This window comes from Calliopsis andreniformis, chromosome 8 (genome assembly GCF_051401765.1).
Source record: "Calliopsis andreniformis isolate RMS-2024a chromosome 8, iyCalAndr_principal, whole genome shotgun sequence".
In the NCBI taxonomy this organism is placed as follows: domain Eukaryota; kingdom Metazoa; phylum Arthropoda; class Insecta; order Hymenoptera; family Andrenidae; genus Calliopsis; species Calliopsis andreniformis.
This window is the reverse complement of record NC_135069.1, coordinates 8,703,126-8,723,099: the sequence shown is the minus strand read 5'-3', so window position 1 is coordinate 8,723,099 and position 19,974 is coordinate 8,703,126. Positions and strand designations below refer to the sequence as shown.

At 36.6% G+C, this 19,974-nt stretch overlaps 2 protein-coding genes across 3 annotated transcripts in view; both read right to left on the bottom strand.

Moving 5' to 3' along the window:
* LOC143182684 (uncharacterized) overlaps nucleotides 1–9,240 on the bottom strand; it is a 108,677-nt gene extending 99,437 nt beyond the window's left edge. The window contains exons 1-2 of the mRNA XM_076383873.1: nucleotides 8,902–9,240; nucleotides 7,329–7,533 (exon numbers count right to left, since the gene is read on the bottom strand). Of these exons, the coding sequence (XP_076239988.1) occupies nucleotides 7,329–7,353 (25 nt within the window). The 5' untranslated portion in view covers nucleotides 7,354–7,533; nucleotides 8,902–9,240. The remainder of the gene's footprint in view (nucleotides 1–7,328; nucleotides 7,534–8,901) is intronic.
* The window catches only part of LOC143182683 (uncharacterized), a 506,678-nt gene that overhangs the window by 443,453 nt on the left and 43,251 nt on the right, over nucleotides 1–19,974 (bottom strand). The gene's annotated exons all lie outside the window — the stretch shown is intronic.

Below are 19,974 nucleotides of genomic sequence, written 5' to 3'. Positions count from 1 at the left end.
GGTCGTTAAGTGCAGAACAGTGTTGGTCAAGAGAGACTCCGACAGAACAAGAGGTTGAAAATATTTAGCGTTTCACAGTATAAATATACTGCCTTAAATTTCTCATCGCAAACAGAAAAAATTTAAGATACAAAAAGTGCACATTTTTTACAGAACTTCGACATTTTACTCTGCTCCAAAAGATTAATAAGAAACTAACGTTTCAATAAAAAATCTAACCAGAACAGAAAAGCAAGAAAAAACACAGCAACTACTTCTCACTAACAATAGTCAATACTTACATCATTTCGTTTTCACAGAAATTTGAATATTAAATATTTGGACACATGTTTCATTAGGTACTTCTGTCCCACTTTTTCAGATAAAAATTTGATGCTAACGATTGAAGTTAATATCACAACTGTTCCCAACGAGCCAAATAGAAAAAAGATAAGAGTAAGGCATCAGATAAAAGCTCTGATAAAAAAGGAAAAAAGTTTTCGTGTATCAAACGCGACAGGAAAACTTTTGAACAGTTTCACGTACGGTTCCGTGCTTTCGCTATCGATCCAGCGTGCAGACCGGACTCGTGGGCATTCGAGCGGGGCATCGGGAGGGCGGTCTAACTAATTTTTAGCCCCCTTTTTACTGACCAGTTCCCCGTTCGCCAAGTTGCCATCGACGTTCGCCGCGTCCAGGTAAATTCGACTGCACGTCTGTCACGTTATGCACGAATAACGCGGAAATAAAAGCAATAGCAGTGGTGATCGCAAATACTAGTTTTGTGTTTACCTATATTTATTTGATTCCCATTCAAGTTTATACAGGTAACACTCTTTTGGAAAATATTTCAGACAATTTTGCGAGCTGTATTTTTTTCGCTGAATTTTAGAGCTGTGAACTTTCCCCCAAAAGATTCTATTCTAATATTTTCATAAGTATCTATTTGCCAAAGTTATAAAACCTCCTTTGATTCCTTAAAGCACCTTTCATAGCCTTCATATATTCCTACAGATGCCTATCAACAGTTTCACTATTATTGTCGAACACGCAAGATTCTTTTAAACTGTTCCCCTAAGGCAACTTTTTTCTCAACAATTTCTCTGTACCCCGCACCAAATAAAACTTCCAAGCCTGCAATGCAATTTCACTGTTTAAAACTTAACTACCACCGTTCAAAGTTCAAATACTTTCGTGACTCACTGTGCAGCAGCCACTCAGATTAAAAAACTTGAAAACGTTATTAAGGCAGTGAACCAAATAGGAACCGAATTACGTGTAAACAGTAAAAATGATTTAAAAGTTACTGAATATTTCTCAATCCCTTAAGCTTCCTAAATACAAAACAGAAGAAACCAGGATAAAAATAAAAAATACACCATGGACCCACAGTCGAAGCTACCGAAAAGTTCGACGTCGATTTGCATAGGCATCGTCGACACACATTAGGGTTGAATTAAAACGAAACTGACCTCCTTTCACACTCCCTAGGAAAGGTTGTACAAATTTAATTCTAATCTAGCGCGCGGCCCACTGTGAGAAACCAGTTTCCAAAGAGGTTCATGCAGCTGTGCATCGCAGAGTGGGTTATCTAATTTTCAACCCCACGTACCACGTGAATGGGCGTAAGTTACGTACAATACTCGTCCCCAGGTGAATAGAAAGACACCTTGGCGCCGAACCGAGCGCATTGTTCGAAACAACAGACTGCAAGGGGCGTAAAAAAGGCGCAGGGTGGGCTTGGACCACCATACGGAAGGCCTCACCGAAATTATTAATTACGCTTTCCGTGCACGGATATCCGGACGCGCGCGGATGTTCGTGCGTCGTAGCATTTAGAATAAGAGAGTGGGAGCGTACAATAGAACGTATCGGTGGACATCTGTTTCACAGATCGTAGATACGTTCTCTGAGCTCTGGCTCTGCTAAAGGCAAAGTGTATCAGACCTGGGCGTTGTTTGAATGAAATTGGAGATGATTATTGGCATAATGAAGCACGTTATTTGAATGAAATTGGAGATGATTACTAATATAATGAAGCATGGTAGTTTTGAATAAAAATAATTTTTAAATTCTATGATTGATTCTTTGATAGAATATACCTTTTTTGTTGTGACTCCTTTTGATTCGTTCGTAGGTTCATAATATTGCACACATATTATTAAATTAATAATGGTAATTTGAATTTAAAATATAGTACCTTGAATAACACGTCCATTTATCGATATTCGCACTGAGGTTCAAGAAAATGAGGCAAGGTTGAAGCAAAGTGAACAATTTTTTATTGACTTTGTAGACTCTCGTTATTCTGTATGTCAATTTGATTTATCATTCTGCTTCACCTTTTTTATATCAATACCATAATATATCAGAATAATATACAACAATAATATACACTTGTAAAAAATATTTTGACATTTTTATAATCATACAAAAACAGTGTTCCTTGGCAAGCATAACTAATTGTAAGTAAATATACACAAATCACTGAAAAAAGAATTTAAATAACCAAGTTGCAGGATATTTTCAATATAAATTGTAAATATAACAAATCGTAGTACCTTTTCGTGTAAATATCTTCATCAAAATTTCAATGAATTTAGAGAAAAGTACGTTCTTTGTTTTCTACATTTAAATAATTGCAAATCTAATTTGAAGCAAATTAATCAAATTAATTAAATGACTCTTATCAAATAAGTACAACGATAACATTATTACTGTCTGAAGCTCGTTATCGTTTCTCCAAAAAAGTGGACTGTAATTTTAACATGTGCAACAAGTAGCACGTTATTTTTTATAAAATTAAAAACAACAAAACTCTCTATTAAAATTACCTTACAGATTTATATCTGTAAAAACAGATTTTTCAATATTTAGAATTCATGTACTTTTCCCTAAAATAGTATTTTTCATTTCAATAGAAAATTTTAAAACTCTTCCACAATATTTGCATAAAACACATTATATATACATATATGTTATGTTATTCTTATACAACAGAAGAAGAGACGGAACTTGTAAAATTGATTGCGTGATTCGAATTTCGAGGGACGACGAACGACCGCACATTTATTCTTTTTGAACACAAGAGCTCGCGTAAAAGTGTACTTTGCTTTCTCCCTTCCGTAATTGTCAGTTCATTGATTCCAGGAAAACTTCACGCTTTAATTGATAACGATCGAAGACTGAAGTAACTTGACTTTTTCAACGTGTTTAACGACGAGGTAATTTTACATTTTAATGAACTGCAAGTACCGTTGCAGTAATAAAGAATTCTGGAGCTCTTTAATTAAGCACATCGACTTCTCGACTATCGAATGGAATAATTGCACTTGATCGTTTCACGACTTGCAATTATATAAGTGTTAACGCACAAACGAAGATATTTAAATATTGGCTTTGTCATTTTTTCGAGTATTCCACTGTTTGAACGATGGTTTCATCATTGATACTGTTAATAATCACACTTAGGAGAGGAGAGAAGTAGTACCAAAGTGTAATATCGTACAATTAGTTTGCCTTGGCTTCATTCAACATTCTGGAGCAGGGCTTAAAAATAAATCAATGCTAGATTCTTTGCATAGTATGTCTAAGAGGAAACAATTTTGTTCATTGAGAGCCATAAAGAAACTTTTTTAATTATAACAGAGCTCCGTTTTTTCCTTCCTGTTATTTCTTTCCTTCTACAGGCAGTCGATATCATATTATATTAGGTCATCCCATAAATAATACTCCTAAAAAACATTTTATTTGTAAAGAAATTAATGTATACTGCTGTTTGTAGTCATACCTCTATGGAATATTATATTCTACTACTATTTGCTACCTCTCAGATAATTTATGAGGTTTTTCCTCGAGAGATTCTCAACCACAACTACGGATACCCAACTTTAAGATATAGAGGCTATGATTAAAACCAACAGATATTCAATATTTTCCAAACCAATATGGTGTGAATTGGAATGTGAGAGCGAGGTAAGCCAAATATTCCTAACTTTCATTATAAAAGTTCTCATGTTAAGACTCAATGCACACGAGCGATATTTTGACACACCATCTCGTTGCAATCATATGTCTGTCTCCATGGTCTGTAAATGGGAAAACAAAAAAAAACATATGATAGCAACGAAATCTTGTGCCAAAATATCGTCCAGGTGCATTGCTCCCCAAATGATAGTAGATAATAACAAAAATATATAACGTGGAGTCTACCAGACTCCAACAGACAACGCTCAGTCTTCTGAATTAAAATACAAAATAGGGAGCAGTCTTACTACAGGATGACCTAACACATACTTCAGTAAAAAAGTTGTCTGCCATATTTCACAAATATTTCCTTTTAGAATATTCATCGATTCAGTCTCCTATCACTCAGGTACCACTCACAGCGCTCACCTCTCCATCACCCCGATTCCCAACAATACCACAACCCCCATCCACAGCGCATCTCGAAATCAGTATTCCTCGTCCTCGCGATCCCCCGAATTGGCTCTAATTGTTCGAAAATCTCGCTAATTCCCGCATTAACGACCGCCCCGTGTCGGCCAATCGAATCGCGCGTCTCGTCACGGTCGTTCTCGTCCGCTCGCATTTAGGTCGCCATGGCGATTCCGTCTCTGCTTCGTCCGCGCGACAGGAGTGCCAAGGAGGCTTCCAGAGGCACGACTGCATACGTACGCAACGCCGAGGCTGGCATAGGTGTGCACGGCACAATTTCGTGCATCGTTGTCGCGAAAGCAGCCGCCCAAGCGGTGGCGTGCGAGCGTGCAATTCGAGGCGCGAGCCGGTTCGCGTGAAACTCGAACAACAGGTGTGCGAGCGCGCCGCCGAGCTCGTATTGATACGAGCCTTCCCGCGAGCGACCGTGCCGCGCTTGCCAAGGAAACTGGGTTAGAAAAATCTTGGGTCGAGGCTCGGCGTCGTGCTGCTCCAAGAGACGATCTCGAGAGCAGATTGCTTCGAGCAGATTGCTCCGGGAACGGTGAACTTGAAAGTAAAGCGACTCGATGGGGGGCGCCTTTAGGCACAGTGATTGATATTTCGACGCTGGGGTAAGCATTTACTTCTGAGGGAACTCTGCTAGGTGTGCATCGAGCTTTTTGTTCGATTTCCTCTTTTGTTTGGATGAGTAGGACCAGAGTTGCCATATACAGGGATCAAATGTCTTCCAGTGACGTCTAGAGTGGAGGAGTGGGAGAATCGCGCGATATTTGATTGCAGGGTTTGGAGTACCCTGATTTTTGTACTAATTGTGTCTCATGAATTGCTTCTGATGCTGTCCAGGGGACTTTTCATGGGATTTCTGTAGTATTCTATGATGAAACTGGAAGACATTTTGTCCAGGTATCTGGCAATACTAGAGGCAACAAACGAAACACTTCCACAAAGTAAAAAGTCTCAAAAGAATAAGCCTCTGCCTTGTTTTCTCAAAATCAAAATCGAACGAAGAAACTTGGTGCACATTTCGTAGTTACCTTGCTAGCAGAAATTAGGGGAGTATCTTTGTATACTCTGATAACGTTCACAAAATAGATTTGAGAAAGAACAATTTATTTTAATTTTAAGAATGTAGGAGATCAATACTTCTGCGTCTGCGAAATTGCAATATTTTATGGATAATCTGCTTTAATCGCCAAAATAACTCCACTTACAGTTCGTCCAATGAACTAACTTTTCCAAAAGCGATTTAAAAACATGACAATGTCCAGGAAGAGTGCAAAAAAAACTGAAGCTTTGCAACAACAGAAAAACAAGGATTATTAATTGCAAATATCTTATGTCGTTCCACGCAAGAGCAATTCGAAACAATAGCCATCAGAGAAAAATCCATTGTGTGCTCGAATCAGCGTGAAGACACTGTAATTGAAGTAATTGCAGCGTCGTGATAATCGTTGGCATCGAGAAACGCTCGAACATTCGCATCCCTCGTAAACGAGAGTTTCTCTCTTTTTTTCGCTTTTTCAAATTCACCGCGCAAAACTGTCTCAAAGATCGCCTCGATACTTGGAGCCTCGACTACATATATATCGAATTACGAGAGGCGCGATGTGACCGTGGGACTAACGACAGCCTACGTTTCTTCGTGTGATTTATAGATGGTAAACGAAAACGGATTCGCGCGTTTCGAAGCTGCGAAGGCCTCGATAATGATCGAGCGCGTTGCGTGGGAAGAAAAGTTCAGCCCACATGAATTTGAATTTTGTTTGGTATTAAGTATGGCTGAGAAATAAAATTTTTGTGACAGAAGTATTATTTAATTCCTTGAAGCATGGTGAAGTTGAGTATCCCACTTTTTTAATACTTAAATATGCATGGTGAGATATTGTTTATACCAAATTGAAAAATTAAAATTACTTCAAGTACTCTAATGCTTCTCTCATCATTAAAATACTTAAATATGCATAATGGGATACATTTTATACCACCTTGAAAAATTAAAGTTAGTTGAGGCATTCTAATTATTCTCTGATAATTACAATGCCTAAATATGCATAGTGGAATATTTTTCATACCACCTTGAAAAATTCAAATTACTCGAAGCACAATAATAATTGGCTAATAAATAAAAATAAACTTACTTTGTTAAATGTTATAAGAATGAAACTTCTGTGTAACATAGACCTTTTTATTTTCTAAACTTCCATGCTTCAAAGAGTTAAAGCAAAGCATTTAAATATATTATTATTTGAATTTGAACTACTCTCATAAACTCGATTGAAAAACTGTATCTATCATAAATATGAATTGAAATAGTGAAAATTGTGGAAAATTAAATATCAGATTACTTAATGTACTTGCTATATTGTGTTTGAATTTGAATTTTGCTTTGCATTAAATTTGGTCAATTTATATGTAATGTTAACCGTGAAAAATTGTACTTCTGTCCTAAAAAATTGCATTTAAAAGCATTAAATTATTATCGATTATTCTGCATTAATTTTCATGAAAATCTCGCTTAACTTTACTGTACAAAAAGCCATTAAATTATTCGACAATTTAAAAGTGAATCGCATTTACAAAAGAAAAAATAATTGAGAACATGACACAATATTCAAAAAGATAATACTCTGCAACAAAACATAATTACACAGATTGTTGCAATATATTATTATCGAAACAGGAATATTCAATTATTTTGTTCAACTGAAACCGCGACGATATTTGTGTCATGCCTCGTTAAATAAAACATAAACTCTGTAGCATTAAAATTGCAGAATAATCGATCCACAGCGTTCAAAATTTCATACTGGATGCACCAGAAAACATGAAAAATTCTCAACCAGCTCAATACCACATAAAATGAGATTCCACAAATTGCAATTAAATCAAAGAAATAATATTATGCGTACCTAATAAATCCGCCACGGTTCTCATCAGAGTCCAAGAGAAGCGATTCCACACGTAAAATCGTCGTATAATCTTCGGTTCCGAATGGAAATTTCATTAAAGCAATTCCGTCGGCGCGTACATTGAAAGCGTCGAGCCAATTTGCATAACGTCGATTCGAAATCGTGAAAATCACGCGGTCGAAGTAACCACTAAAATTCTGGTCCTCTGTAAATACACACAAATCCCGCGTTTATTCAACCAAACATGTCTGTCATGAACCGTTAACAGCAAACACAATCGAGCATATTGACAATTCCATCTAGAACGAACGAACCTGTCTTTTCGAGCACATATGCAAATTAAGTAGCGTTTATGTATATTCCGTGGCAAAACTGCTAGCTACTTAATACATATATTTAAACTGTGATAATCTATCACAAAACTAGCTGCTCTAAACTTCTGTCCACTATTGCAGCGTCGCGTCACTGATCAATGAGCAGAATTCGAAGTGCGGCAGATTCAAACGCGAAGTACCGCCACGGAGCACGAGAAGGCTCGAAACGCGATTTGAAACACGATTTGAAACACGATTTGAAACGCGGTTTGTCACACGCCCCACGGTCATTGCACGCGACGCAAAATCATTGTCGTGGAATATATACAGGCCGAACGTTTCACGCTGACGCCCTCGCGTGCCGCGATCTAACCACAAATTTGGCCACGAGAACAAGACGCATGTTTTTTCGAAACACACCTCACCTGCTTACAAATTTACATTCTAACCTTTCTATTGTTTAGTATTCGAACTCGTTTCATAATAAAATTCAATAATTAAATGAATAAGTAAACGTTAATCTACTTACAATTAGGTTCTGCCACTCAACACGACGCTTCGTGAGAAACGCTTGGCCTGTCTAAACTTGACTGAGATTAGTCACGTGATGGGGTCACGTGACGGCGCGGTATATTGTCATTTGAATTTCGCGGGCATAGTTCAAAAGGAAGAGCATAGCTGTCAATACTTTCGCGATGTGTTCTGTTGAGAATTGATTCGAGAGATTTAATTTGACTCGAAATTCGAGTTTTTATTTATGACTACTTATTATAGAGCTTTGTATGATTCATAAATAATGTGGCTAGGATGTGTGTAAATAACTTTAAAGTGTGATTTCTCTGTCATGAAAAGTTCGACTTTCTAACTCGCGCTAATATTGTCAAATATTATATACTGTTTTATATGTACTTTTTCATAGTAATTTTAACAAAAATGTGTATTCTACTAATGACTGACGTTGTATATGACTGCATAGAACCTGTCGCGAAAGTATTGACACGACACTCAGAATCTCACAAATCAGTTCCTCGCTTGCTCCAATATTCACCACAATATTGGAATATCCCACTGTATCTCTCGAGCATAAGAATCGAAACCCAAGCTCGATGCCCGCGCAAAAACAACTGGCAATATTCCGAGCACACATGAACCGACCCGTGACTCACAGTACGTTCTCCACGTACCAAATATCACTCGAGCGTGCATGTCATCTTCGCTGACCCAGCGAGCAGAGAAAGAATAGAATGTAATCGACTCACTTGCTGTCACCCCCGCTGGCACCGCTTCGCGATAATCCAAGGGCACAAGAAACCAAGGGCACAGGCGTTTCGAGCACGATTTTCTCACACAAGCACAAACGTGACGACGTGCACACAGTATTCGCGGCGAGGCGGAAGGAAAAGGCGGGAGCGCGAGATCAGACGCCGCTGTTCGAGCTTCGATTAGAACGAATCGGGCGTCGTGAATGAAACACCGCGTGACGCGGCGTCGCGTCCTCCGAAACGCCCCTCGACGATGACATTAATGTTTATTTCGCGCCTGTCACCCACTCGCGACTCGAGAACGAAAAAACACTGAGGGAAATCGCACGACGCACGATCCACGCCAGAGGAGCGCTCGCGGCAGACTGACAAGTGACATTCGTAAGTCGGCGCAGCCCCACGCGCCACGCTATCCCTACTCACGCGCGTGCACCGCTCACGCGTATCCGTCCTACCTGTTCCGTTCACGCCTCGTCGTCCCGTGCTTTCGATTAATCCAAAACTCTGGAGGCCTGGCGAGGGAGCTTCAGACACTTCCGCGGGTTTTCGAGTAATTGCGCGTTATCTATGGTTGTCTAGCTGGGGGATTGTGCGTTGGGTAGCTTGGGGCGATCGCTGCGCCACCTGGCGGCCAGCTTCGGTAGCTGCGCTTGTTCGATGGGGGATGGAAATTATCGATTTCATTTGGATTGAATTAGATTTTTTAGGGTTTGGAGTTTGAGGGATTCGTGGGCTTGTTGATTGTTTTGATTTAGTGGCGGGCATTTTTTGGTGATTTTGAGCGAGTGGTGAGTGTGGTTCTTGTGTGGGTGGAGCTTCGAGGATTGTGTAGTTTTAGTGGCGCCTTTTTTGAATTTCTTTTTTGAAAAAGTTATTCGCGTATAGTACCGAGAAGCTTGGAAAACGTTTTAAAAATATGTAGTAAGATCTTTAAAATGTCCAAATGTGTCTTTGAAGTGTCCAAAATTATATATTAGTGTGTTTTTAGAATGTTTTAAAAAACATTCATAAGAAGTTTATGAACTACGTAGTGGCGCTCTTTTTGAGTTTTTTTTTTAAAGTTATTCAGATGTAGTATAGAGAAATTTTTAAAACTTCTTAAAGACATCCAGTAAAATCCTAAAAATGTCTAAAAGGCGTCTTTGAAACGTTGAAAGACAAAAGACATAAGACGTCTTTAAAAAATTAAAAGTGTAAGTCTTTAAGTCATCCGTGTAATGTGTCTTTAAAACGTTTTATGGACCTAAGTTCCGGAAGTTTTTAAGATGTACGCTGTCAGATGTTCTTAAGACGTCCAAATGATGTCGTAAGACGTTCAGGCATAAAATGGACATAAAATAAATGTCTTCAAGACGCTGTGTGCTATCTGAGTCGTGCAATTAGTTTTTGACAAGAAGTTTGCAAGAAACTGTTTTGGTATTGTTCTTTTGCTGGGGCAAGCTAATATTTGTATTCCATTATTTATTAAAATAATGGTAAAGAATCTGTTGCAAATCGGAGTAATATTTTCAGGAAACAGTGCTGAAAATTTTCATGGTTGATGATGTATCGACACGAATTCTGATGTCAATATTTTGATATAGTTTCCTGAAAGCAACTATGTTTTTAACGCTCCTGCAAATCCATTTGGTCGTGCAAACAATTCAGTTGCAACTAGCAAATATTTTACTTGTCAGTCATTCGCAAACAGGAAAGTGTCAATGTATTACAAGCAGACGAAGTTCATGCATTTGTCAAACTTTTTTCGAAACTGTCTAGAAAACAAAGATTTACTCGTTGCAAAATGAATCATGTGCCTGTTCTTTTTCATAAATTATTTGTATTATGTTTCTTTATTAAGCGTCATTAAAAATACAAAAATCGTTTAATGATTCTCCTAAATTTATTTGTCACAGTGTAAATGAAAAGTAGCAACATCAAGGCCATGCATGAGTTAATAACACTCGTGCAAATAAGTCTACCTTTTGAAGAAGAGTTAACATCGCAAAACAAATTCAAATGTATGCACATAATGTAGATAATAGTTGATAAATATGTACCTTTAGCTTGAACTCGCGTTAATACTTCTCAAGTTATAGAGATGGAAAAAGATTAAAAAACCTGGACTACAAGATTGCAAAGACTGGTTGGATGCTAATGCAAAATTATGCATGTATTAAAAGAGCATTAAGAGTCATGAAGATAGTGTTATAAATGCAACATGTATTAATCACGACGAAAGAAATACAAGAGTTCCCAGAATGAATAATTGGTTTTCAACACGTTAGTACTCTGGACATATCTCAATTATGCATAATTCATATCTAATGAGAGTAAAAATTATTGTCACTATTGCTTCTAAATTTTCTTTATATTTTATTTATTTATAATACTTTTTTAATCAATTATGTACCACTTTTAATAACGATATTATTCATTTATTGCTATAAAGTCATTTTAAAAATTTCCACATTTCTGAACACTGAATCGCTGCAAAAATTTATATGTATCATTAATAGAGGTCAGTTTGAAATTCTTTAGAAGGAGAAGAGGGCTGAATCTCATTTTTCTACGTTTAATAAAGTTTATGACCTCTTTTTGTAAAACATTCTAAGATTCATTAAAAGTCGAAACTGCTATATATACTTCTTTATATTCATGAACATATTTTCACCACTTTCCTTTTCCCTGTCATTAAAAGTTTAAACAAGGAATATTTAGTATTAGACAAACAATATTTAAAGCAAATATTACGTATAATATCTTTGTAATCATTGTAGAATCTTAAATTCTAAATTTAAAATTTAATATTTGTCGAATACGCTAGTTTAACTTACAGTTGCCACCGATAGATGGCAGCAGCACAACTGTATCGAAGGAAGGAGATTTTTAAAATGCCTTTCTACCAATAAGTAAGCAATTCTTATTGTTCATATTTATTGTATAACATATTATAGTAATTTTATAATAATTCTAAATCCTCGTATCAGAAATAGCTATGCATGTAGACAAATTTGTCTATTACCTAGACTACTCAACTTCGTAAAGTTTAAAAAATCTCTACATTAATAAATGTAAAATATGGTTATTCAGTATTATTGAATATTAATCTGTAGAATCTTTCTAATATCCTGGAGCTATCAGGCTGCAAAAGAATATATAAATAAATCTGTCTATTTCGCAAAGTATTTCAAATGCAGCGGTTTAGTTCACAAGTCTCACCGCTAGAGGGCCATAGCGTTCGCGTTTAGAAGCAAATTTTTCAAACGAATTGCATGCAAAGTTAGGAATAGCCTATGAATGGGTAAGCTTATATCTAGATCTAATTTGTCTCAATTAAATAAGTGGAAATGTAAAATTATTTCCTATTTCAGCTTCAAAGAAGCGAATCTGTGGTTGGTATAGAAGCTTTCTGTTGAATCCATGGTAGCTACAGGAATCTGATTCTGTTTCTTCTCGAAAACACCGATGGAACTCTGAACACTTCGCCATGGATATCAACTCTGTAAAGACCTAAGGTAAGTCCGACGATCGATTAACGAGCTAACTTCTAATTGTTAGAGAGTTAATTAAAATCAAGTAGTTCAAACTAAATTATGTATGTTGCCAAGTTTGAGTGAGTTTCCTATGGACATTCACACCTAGTTAAGCATAGCCAAAAATAATTTACATATACATATTAACTTTCATTGACTACTATTATTATAGGCTTATAAAAATTTTAAATGTAATTTACGTAATTCTTCTTGGTCACAAATTTCTGTACAATTTGTACTGTATTTTCAGAATCAAACTTTCATATTCATAAGGAAATTAAATATAATACTAAATTTATATTATCAAAAACGTACTTGAATATAAAAATGAATTCTCATAATTGCCCTGCTCTATTTCTCTCTCCAATTTTCATATTTAACTTTTGCATTACCATATTTTTTAAACAACCCTGTTAGTGGAGTCATTCTTTGTCAAAAAATCCCTACAATGACTGCATCTAGAATTGAATATTTAAACACTACTGCAGAGTTGTGAGAAATTCATTTTGCAAACATTATACACCACATACGACTAAGCAGTATATTTTGTTATGGTATTATAGTAAAGTAGAGTTAAATTTTCATTAGAAGTGGAATTTCCAGAGTAGAATCGGAGAAACTCTGTCGACTTTATTTCCTGAAATTAATAATCTAAATTAATTGTAATAAATGAGTAGCCTGATAACTGGTGAACAAATTCACGAGTTATCTATAACTCTGCGTCTCATAAGTGTCCTTCATCATTGAAGTTCCCTTTGGTCATTAATTTTAACGGCGTTTCCATTGTTAGTTTCACATAAATGTGGGTGGTGCATCCTATGAATCGACAAGGTAAAGCGATATTGTCTCAATAAGTCTTTCGATCGCAAGCTGCCCACCGAGGGAGTGCACTTCCGGGGAAATTCGATAGCGAGGGCAAACTCGATTTAAGCTTTGGTCTCTTGACTCTGATACCCTTGGCCATCGTAACCAAGTGACTTTGTCCTCTCTTACAGAAAAGACGGAACTGTAAATCCCTAGCGACGCTTCGCGTTGGTATCCACTGAGAACTTCAAAGGATTACAATTAAACGCCTGAGAACTGCTATGTAGGTGTCAATGAAGGTTGATTGTTAAGAAAGGGATTTCAAGAGCAAATTGAACGCTAGAAATACCAATAATTCAATTATACAGGCTTACTGCTCATCGTCGAGTTTTAAAATTAGCTTCTATTTTAACTCGTAGCCTAATTTATAATTTTAGAAAATAATTTAGTCTGGTTGAGTAGGTCCAGTATTTAATGGCAATATATGCAAGAATGTAAGACAGTTGATTTGATACTCGATCAGTACCCAGTAGACGATAACTTCAATAAATGGTAAGATAGAGTTACTTGGACGTTCTCAAACTGATCACAAAATAAATTTAGATTCCTCATAATATCATGCAATGAATAAATGCACACATAAGTCCTTTAAAATCATTATTTGTTGAAAGGATTGACTACTGGATAATGATCAAGTATCGAGTCCATTGACTTAGACATATCTGCTATGTAAGCTTTTCTTGGTTAGTGAATATCATTAATTTAAACTTACGACAATTTGTAAATTGTCTATGAAAAAAAGTCCTTCCAATTTCTTCAATTTAAATATATTTTGTTAGTAAAAGAATCGATATCTCTACTAAGTAATTAACTAGTGGGTCAACTACCTGCGTAAGGTTTATCCAATTATCCTAAAAATCAGTGAGATGCTTTCAGATTTGCATTCTTCTTTTTACGATTACTGAGTGAAATAGAGGGTCATCCAGAGACTGGAGATAGAGTAATTTGAAGCAGCATTAACTTGAATAATTGCTTTCGTCTAGACCATCAGTGTGTCATCAAACACCGCTAACAAATTAAAACGCAAAATTACGTCCAGACCAGACCATCGGGGCAAATAAAGTTAAGACCGAGTAAACCATCCTTCTAACTTCCACGGCCATTAGCTGTCGCAAAGAGGTTCATAGTCCTCATCGAATCAGAAACAGAAGAATCACGGAGGAAAGCAAAGTACGCAAGAAGAGTTCATGTATCGATGCAGAAGAGTGGAAGCACGCCATGGAAAAACATGCCAGAAAATGGAAAAACACTGAGGACAGAAAAGGGGAGTGAGTGGAGTAATCATGGAGAAGGAAAATTCACAAAAGAGAAGGTACATGAGAAAAATAGAAGAGCATTTATTTTTGCTTTTGGCGAAGAGGATACAAGGCTCGCGGCGAAAAGTGACGAAGGAATGCGAGGAAGAGGAATGAGGGGACGGAAAAAGGGAGCAGTGTGGCCAACGCGAGGAGATGGTGAAGAAGAAAAAGGAGCGCTGGAAAGGGCCAGTAGTTTTATAAAAGTCGGAAGAAAACATAGGAGCTGTCAGTGGTGAGCGAAGAAGACACGCTGACAGCGAGACTTAGTGGTGGTATTAAGTGCTCTTTGCTGGGCACAGACGTCTAGGGCGATGATGAAAGCGCTCCTTTATTACTTTCTCACGGCAGCAGGTGCGATTTGAATTTCAAGGAAACACTAGCAGCTCGAGTTGACTCCCCACGAATAAAGGAGTGACTGGCTCTTACAATTAGGCACCTTTTAATTCGGAAGAAACACCTAAATATATTGATAGGATTTTAGAAGTTTGTTTATTACTCTTTGCTTGAATAATAGGCGAAGCTGTAGAATAATTCATTATTTTTGAATAATTGTCGATTTAAAGGGACACTGCAATCTACACTACTGGCAGAAAGTTTGGAATCAATTTCTAAATTAAATGAAACTAAGATTATTTTAATATTAGTATTAACAAGAATTAGTAAGTGATTTCAAAGTTTAATAGTAAATAAAATAATAGTAAATAAAATATTGATAATTAAAACCAGAAATTCTGTCGTATTTGGAAAAGAAAGGCACACTTTGCCTAATTATTAGAAGTGTTAATTAAAAAAGAAGTAGGTGATAGAAGTAAGTCGTTACTGACAAGATCATCAAATTTTTTATTATAAAATTGGTAAAAAGTTTCGTGAATATATCATTAAATACCTTTCTTTGAATTGTTCTGAACAATATGTAGAACTGTGAATGTGTTAATACTGAAAGTGTTCTAGTGGAGTCAATTTGAAACTTTATACTTTTATTAAAATAAATGGAATTAGCTTTTTAGTGAATTATATACAGGAGTGTAATATTTTCATTTGACTGATAGGAAAATTTCATTGGATTTCATACGTGAACATCAATTTGTTATTATTAAAACTGTTACGATGGGAAAATGTTGGTGGATTAATCAAGTTTTTCTATTCAAATGAAATGGAAATAAGCTGTCATCGATATCCATACACAATATAAAAAATAAAAATTGGTCAGCACTTTTTGATCGACTAAAATTCGTTGCAATAGTTGACACTGAAATTGAAACAGATCTCCCAGATGGAAATTCAGACTCGATTACAATTAAAATAAAAGCAATTTGAAATCTCACGTGTTTGTTCTCTATAAAGAGGAAAGTTCAGTATTATAACTGTATGTCTAAAACGACTATAAGAAAACAAAAACGAAAAAATAACTTTAGAGTCTCTTAGTTCCATCGAAGACCTCGGGGACTCGATTATCATACTTTTTCGCTGAAATAAAATTCTAAATCCTTCAATCGCAAGCATTGGCAATACCTTTTGCTCAGAGGATAAGCAAAGGCCTCATCTGAAGAGGGTAATACACTGCAGACTTGAGAGGAAGTACGACGTCTTTGAAGTTCTGTAGTATAAAGTCATATTTACAGTACCAATTTGCATCTTTCACTTTTTCATGCGCGAATACATTTCACTATGATAAGCTCCAAGTATGCCAAAAAACAAGGGTGTCTTAAGCAGATATCAAACAAAAGAAGCACAATGATAGCGAGAATGGACCCCATTACCTACTATCCATTTCTTAACCAAAGTAATAGAATTTCTCAGGCTCTTCAAGCTTTCTATTCACAAAGCTGCATCAGGAATAACAGAGAGCCTTAAGCATTTATCTTACAATAACAAAAATATATGCAACAACGTGTCTACTCTTCCAAGGCAACACGAGATTCCCCAGAATCTCTTTCACATCACCCATCCAAACATTTCATCGCGAACAATGGAAGATCTCGATTACTCTTTAAAACCTCGGTACCCCAGAGTACGCCAGCGCCCTTAGAATATCTCGTTGCGTCGAGGATCAAGGTCTCAGCTGTTTACCCGAGAACTTAGACGTTCCAGGATGGTTTTCGAATGCAGCATCTCGATTCCCGATCCAGATGCCCGTGTTGCACCACAGAAAGCGTTTTTCGAGGCCCCTCTTAGCCCGCCCCCCCACCCGAGGCGCATCCCTGATCCCCAGTTTCTTTGCTCCCGACTTCGTCTTCGCCTCCACGAGAAACTGTCGATATCTCTTGGCTCGCCTATCGTCCTCTCGTCGGTGAAAGAGCCGGAATATTGAAGTTTTCGGTCAGTGCCCGATTTTAACTATACGACCGTATCTACGGCGAATCCAGACGCGACTCTCCTCCAGCTCGAACGGAGAAAGAGACACTCCAGAATGAAAACGGGGGTGGTTCGGATCGCTGGCCTGGCTGTGGAGGGGCGAGTGAAACAGACAGGGCCAGAAAGAAGAAACGTGAGGAAGACAGACAGATGGATAGCCAAGAGTCGCTGGAGGAGAGGAAAAAGAGAATGACAAAAGCAGGGGATGAGGTTGGAGAAGGACAGCTGAAAGGGAATAAGAATCGAAAGGGGCGTGAGAGAGAGGGACGTAGGGGATCGTTGGGGAGGAAGAGAGAGACGCAAGTAAACGAAGCCCTTTTGACTTTCTGGGTCAGGAAAGTCGATTACTCCGCACACCAGCGCCTGGCAGAAGCTCTTAACTCTCCGCCAAAGTGTAAACAAGCCCTGGCGTAGGGTCTGGGCGAATCTAACGGATGTACTGCTGCTTACTCTCTTTTAGGAATGCACGTCAACGTGATTAATAATCGTGAGCTATGAGCAAATGCAGCTTCGGCATGCTTTGCCTTGTATCCCTGCTCTGCGCGCATCGGTTGGATGCAGGTTCTTTCTAGATGAGCCAACTGGCTTGAAACGAGGCTTGAGAATATTTCATTAATTTCCTTAGTTTCTTGGTACAAGAATTCTGTTGCAGCAGATACGCCTTTGTGGATTGAAATTTGATGGAATTGTAACCAATGGATGAGAAAGACTTTGTTAGTGGGAGGTTGCTGAGTTTTAAGCATTCTTGGAGACTTATTTGAATTTTATTGAATAGACTGTATTATATACTTTGGTTTATTATTATAATAACACATTTTGCTGTATTTGTTAATTTATTAATAATTTTTTAAAATTCTTTCTATTGTACGTGGTTCACAGTCGATTACCAGGCATACCCAAATACACATGTGTATACAGAACACAGACACACAGAAAAATTGTTACTATGTCACTATCGACCATAAAATACAAGTGTGTTTAAATGTATGTTACATCTCACAGATAGTAAATGATACAAGAAATCAGAGGAGAATGAACATGTAACTAAATGTATAGGAGATAATGAACATTCCCATAGCTTATTAACATAGGAATAATATTATTCCCATAGTTCACTCTTCGATAATTATTTCCTTCGTAATTAATTAATTAATGTCTTCCCTTTTTAAATTAACTTTAACATAGTTAAAAGTACCCTAATATTGAAGAGAATCATTAATGGTTGTATCCCTGATATAAATTATACCCTCTTCACAATTCTTCATAAAGCAAATTACCATTATTCCCATGCTCAAACGATTTCGACCTTCATATTTGGATTCCTTTGATGAGATGTTCCTTTCGAACTAGGAACACAAATCGTAATAAGTTATAATTAGGGGAACAAGCACATTGAATCCGTAATTACTACTCGAGCAGCGTACCTATGCAACATTGTTTAATTATTACCACATCCGCCTCACGAGACGATTTCAATGCCATGAATCGTGGCTCCTTTCGAAGTGAAACTCGTGTGTGTGCTTACTCTGGCATCCTGAAAAGCCTTTCATTCTTTATTCATTGTGCCTGTAGCATGCATAAAATGCATTTCTCATATGACGATTTCCGACGATTAATGCTGCTTAATTGTAATTTCGCGGATGCCGAGCAAGCATGCCGAACCTTTTGTGAAATGTTCTAAAAGTGATACAGGTTAAAATTGAACACAATTCTATTTTACGTATTTTAATCTTGTGTATCGAATTCAAAAAATAAATGAAATGTTTTTATATAATTTTGTGAATTTATAAAAGGAGGATTCGACAGAGCAATGATTAATTCTTGAAAAGATACTGTGAAATGATTTTGTAAATTGTTTGTAAATAATATGAGAATGCAAAAAGGATTGTTAAAGAAAATATTAATATTCTAAATGAAACATGTTAATTAGTACCTTTAATTAATTTTAATACAGTTAGCTCTGATAAATCGTCATGATAAGTCATTGCTATTAATGAATATATGGAGATTGCAATTATTAAGAGTTTTAATTTTAAGTTTACAATCTTTTGTTTTCTTTACAGAATGAAGATACAGTAAATGTTGATCCTCTTAGAAATGAATGTAGGAATGTGAATCGCGATCTTCAGTCATGGAGATGATTAGCTCGAAGGAATTGTCAAGGGAGCAGAATACTCTCAGGTAATAATTTGATTTTTCTTGCAATTTTCTTCGTATAACTTGAAATTAGAAAGATATGCATAATACTGCATTTATTGAAAAATGCACAGAAATTCGTGGTGAGATGGGTTCGTCGAAAATTTACATACTTTGTCTGCAAAAGATCGTCTTCAGTTAAGTTCATCTCTGATACATATTTTAACTAGCCTCCACAGTGCAGCGTGGAGTATAGAGCCGTATAATGTGTAAAAAATTTATGTGAATATCAGTGAAACTTTGGTAAACACTGAGCTACCATCTGAAAACAGCGCAGCTGAGAATAAAGTTTTAATAGAGAATATATTACGAAAATTCACGAATACGGCTGTTAGTGGATGGGTCGGTGCTTTACCTAAAATGCAGACAAAATGTGAAATTATTCAATTAGTCTTTTAAAATTTTACACGATGTGGATAATGTGCAACGTCGGTTATGGGAAGCGATAGTACATTCAAATGAATTGCACCGTGAAAAGAGGGAAGCATGCGATTCAATTTAATTTTCGTTTACGAGCGCTGCGTAATTATTTGCCTAAGGAAAAAACAATTTAATATCATGTTTCTCATGACTCGCTTTATTCTTGCATTTCCTTTATTTCCTGTTTTCTTTCAAAATAACAACATACAATGGTTTTCGATGCTTACTGCAAATTAATATCGTATAAAATTTCAATTATTAATAGCAGTATGTAATTTGTCCACTAATTATTACTTTCATTGTGCAAAGCCATTTATATTGAATTAATATGAGTATTGTAAGAACATTGAACGTTTTCTGAGTTAAATCAAATTGTCTGAAATGTTTACACGTGACGAGATAAAGTATACATTTGTAACTAT